Source organism: Vollenhovia emeryi, unplaced genomic scaffold (genome assembly GCF_000949405.1).
Source record: "Vollenhovia emeryi isolate VEMERY1.0 unplaced genomic scaffold, V.emery_V1.0 DF939163.1, whole genome shotgun sequence".
NCBI classification, from domain to species: Eukaryota; Metazoa; Arthropoda; class Insecta; order Hymenoptera; family Formicidae; genus Vollenhovia; species Vollenhovia emeryi.
The window spans coordinates 1,635,363-1,639,607 of NW_011967203.1; the positions used below are offsets into that span (position 1 = coordinate 1,635,363).

Here is a 4,245-nt window from a genome sequence, read left to right on the forward strand (position 1 = left end):
ATGTTGCGAAATTATATTTCACAAACCTTGGATGCTAAGCTAATGCATAGGGTACACCAAGGTCACGTAAATATATTTTGCACTTGAAACTATAATAATCAAGGAATTATTAAAGCGCGACATAATGACGAAACGGGAGCATGAGAAAACGTGCATTTTATACAATAGCAATGAGAGATTTCGAGTGAGTAAATCACATTAATATCGACTATTAAAACCTGTCACTTCCGTTACTTGATGCACTCAAGTAATCCATCCTTTTTAAGGCAATGACACGACAATTGGCGGGTTGACAGTCGCGGTGCGATGCAAGCTGATAAACAAAACGTAGCATCTTAAGGGGGGACCCCACCCCTGAAGTTTAAAAAAATTTTTTTTATTGCTTTAAAAATTAGTTTGAACCTTTAAGAATACGAGAAAAAAGATCCGAAAGCGAAATTCGAATTCAAAGTAGTCGAGAAAGTAAATTAGCCGAAGCGCCTTGCACGAGCGCCGTGCAAGGACCACGACGCATCGCGCGTGAAGAAAGCAGAAAAAAGACTCACTGAAGAAGCAAAAGAGGCTCGAAGCGGTCAGAAAGGAAGCTGATGAGGCAAATGAGTTAGCTGAAGGTCAACTTTATGGAGCAGGCATCGCAGATTAATGGTAAGATGGAAATTCTTGCTGTGAAATGCTTCATAAACTTTAAACGCGTTTTTCTCAAAACTGCATTTTCCGAGACGGTGTACATGATAACTCAAAAAGTTTTCATCCAATTGACTTAAAATTTTAACTGAATATTCTTAATAACATTCTCTATCGTGTGACGTAGGATTTTTGCAAAATATTTTATAGTTTTTTTTAATCGACAATTAAAAACTATATTTTTTTTAAGAAATAGCAATTTTTTTTTCAGATCATCGCCATTTCAAGAGAAATCGATATTTAAAAAAATCCCTACGTCACACGATAACCATGACAGTGTAGATGACGGCAATTTTTTGTTTGTTTGAATAGGTCGGACCGTTTTGCCGGAATCGTGTACACCGCTTGAGTCCGTTTCACGAAAGGCGCTTCCGTAATGGACCAAGAAGTCGACATTTTATTACTCAAACGGGATGAAAAAATAATTTTTATATACTATAAAAGACGTACAATAATACCTATAAATTAGTTTTTCAATAAAGTTATTAATTTTCCCACAAAAAATTCACAAAGTTAAGACTGATTTCGTTGTGTCAGGGGTGGGGTCCCCCCTTAATAGTTCATAGTAACTTCCTACCAGGTCGGACTGTCCGTTTGGGAGAGCCACCGTTATTAACTATCTTCTTCTTTCATATAGCCACGATACCACCTACTTACACTTGTCGCTCAAATTGTAAGCCACCAAGATTCGTCTTGTCTTTTGATTTCATCAGTTGTCACTTGACCATTATATACATAACACAATAAAACCGAACTACCAATAAGAAATTGAAGAAAAGGTATTAGCAGATAAGCTAATTCTGGATATGTATAGGCAAATTAATTGCTACTAACAAAGATTTTATCTTAAGATCGTTTCCTTTTACATCTCTGCAAAGCGAAATATAAATTTGAATTGTCGAATCATTCTATTACCTAACTCTAACATGACATTTTTTTCTAGTATAACACTTATATGTGCTATACATACTTATGTTAATTTGAGAAAGAGGTGAAAAATTACGAACGCGTACAAAATTATTGTACATTTATTACGTTATTTTCCGTATTCCGTATGTTTATCTCTTGACGGGTACTAATGAAATAAAAAGCGGTACAGACGAATACAAACGAAATAGTACTCGCTGTCGGATTTGAAATAGCTTCAATAATGTCAAAATTACTTACAACCCAAATTTTTAACATTTTGTATTTCTATCCTCCTAAAGGTATGAAACGAAGAGAAGTACAAACGAATAAAATCAATATGCCTGATCAAATAAATTTTCTTAATAAATTAATCAATTTGACTCATTCTTTCTAGATGGATGTTATCAACGACTTAGGAAATAATCGAAATGATAGTTTCTCAAAATTGAATATACATACATTCTTTATTATGTCTAATTATATTTTATAGTAAAATTTAAATTTAATAATTTTACAAATGTGCTACACATTTCTAATTTACCTATATACGTTTCTTAAACTTGAATTTGCTATTTTTTGATTAAAGGATACATTTTAATTTTTAAGAATTTTAATCAGTCCTTGAAAAATATATATCTTATTAATGTTTCTTTTGCTGAATTTATACTTGTGCCACCGAAGAAATCCAAATCAGCTTGTTAGAGTATTCTAACGATTTTTTTTCTCTTATCTCTTTCACGTGGTATCTTTTCTCTTTCTCTCACTTTCAATATATGTTGTAAATATTTAAAAATATTATGAAATATAATCATAGCTTTCTTTAATTTTAGAACTGTAATTACTTATTATAGATATTCCAGCATTATGATACCAAATTTGTCTGGTAGTTCGACAACGTTATTGCTTGAAGCTTCTCAGCAGGATGTGTCGCATAAGAAATCAGTGGGAGAAAAGACCTTGAAGCAAAAACTGTTAACTCAAACGATACAAAACTCGCAGCCTAAGTACGAGTGGAAGATCGTCTGGAGAAACGTGATATCTCTTGCTTACCTTCATATCGTTGCACTTTATGCACTGTATCTTATAATAACAATGGAGATCAAACCTCTCACGGTCATTTGGTGTACGTTACATTTATATATATTTTAAGATTTAAAACTTAAAATTTAAGTGTTGTTTCACTAATTGCAACCATAGATTTGCAAGAAGAAATAACAATAGCAGATGTCAAATACACGGCTCTTTAGTGTACGTTACATTTGCATATCTCTTAAGACTTAAAACTTGAAGTTTACATGTAATTTTATTAATTACAATCATTAATTTGCAGGACGAAATAAGCGTAGATGTCAATAGCTTGAACCAATTGATTTTTAAAAAATATCAAATAATAACTACAAATCTTATTTGTGAACGTTCTCATGATGTTATGCTCACATGTTTTATTTATTCTTTCAGGTTATGCATTGGGTATTCTTACATCTATAGGTGTTACAGCAGGTGCCCACAGATTGTGGTGTCATCGAGCTTATAAAGCGAAATGGCCGATGAGAGTTATTCTTATGATTCTACAGACCTGTGCTTTCCAAGTAAGTTTGTCGGCATGCTGTTATACAAACTTATTCATGTGTGTTAAGAAAGGTATCAATCAGTATTACAAAAATTAAAACAAAGTTTCTGGTTGATCCAGCTGGCAATATAATAGATTAAATGTTACAATCGTACGACGTTTGGAACTAAGTTATTTTCCTGAAGATTTTCTTCGTTGACAATGTCTCGTGAGTCTGCTATAATTTATGCTCCGCGAACATCTATGCAGAGTTCTATTACTTGATAAGGACCTGATACTTAGGTCGAAACGTCGTACGAATGTAACATTTAATCTATTATATTGCTAGTCGGATCAACAATAAACTTTGTTACAATTTTCGTTCATCGCTGATGACTTTAAGCATACTCCTCTACTTTCATTCCTTATTACAAATTTGCAATTTTTATCTCATTGTTATATTTAAAAAGTAATACATCGTAGATGTATTTGAAACTACAATATATTATTATAAAAATGGAAAAATAGATTTAATGTTAATAAAAACATGTACTCTATAGCGAACTTTCTGGGAGAAAGTCTAAATATAATTACAAAGGCCGACAAAAGAGCTCTTTCATACCCAAAGATGAGACTATTTGACCTCAAAGGTTTTTCGTGGGCTGAACACGACTCCTTTGTCCGTTTTTCCCAAGCACGTCAGGATTCTGAGACATTTTACCTCAAATGTGCAAAAAAGTCCATTTTGAGACATATTTGAGTTTATGTCTCAAATAGAAAAAATGTTTTTTGCTTATTACCGTGGTATCTTATTGTACAAGTTTTTCCCTTCAATTCCCGTTTCTGCATGTCCGAAAACGATGTTTCCTGTCCGAATTATTGCACATCGGAGTTGATATAATTTTAATGCTAATAAAAACAATACTACAAAAGTAGGATATATAATATAGGAATACAATAACAAAAAGGTGGCGAGTGCGGCGCAGAGAAAAATGTGGTGCTTACTAAACAAATGAACAAAAAGATCCGAGTTTATTTCCACGGACACTGCTAGTGGTTTCGGAATCTCTCGAAAGAAAGTGGCGACCACAAAGTATTTTCCA

At 33.0% G+C, this 4,245-nt stretch overlaps 1 protein-coding gene across 1 annotated transcript; it reads left to right on the top strand.

Moving 5' to 3' along the window:
• The first annotated feature begins 1,216 nt into the window (after nucleotides 1-1,216).
• Nucleotides 1,217-3,260, top strand: LOC105564558 (acyl-CoA desaturase-like). The gene is made up of 3 exons (XM_012017002.1): nucleotides 1,217-1,300; nucleotides 2,445-2,716; nucleotides 3,052-3,260. The coding sequence occupies exons 2-3, from the start codon at nucleotides 2,458-2,460 to the stop codon at nucleotides 3,258-3,260; spliced, it is 468 nt and encodes a 155-aa protein (XP_011872392.1). The 5' UTR covers nucleotides 1,217-1,300; nucleotides 2,445-2,457.
• Nucleotides 3,261-4,245: the final 985 nt, after the last annotated feature.

Excerpts from the sequence above, each read along its gene's own strand:
- LOC105564558 (XM_012017002.1), top strand. The coding sequence starts at position 2,458 with ATGATACCAAATTTGTCTGGTAGTTCGACAACGTTATTGCTTGAAGCT. Across the intron at positions 2,717-3,051 it reads ACCTCTCACGGTCATTTGGT|GTTATGCATTGGGTATTCTT; the intron begins GTACGTTACATT and ends TTATTCTTTCAG.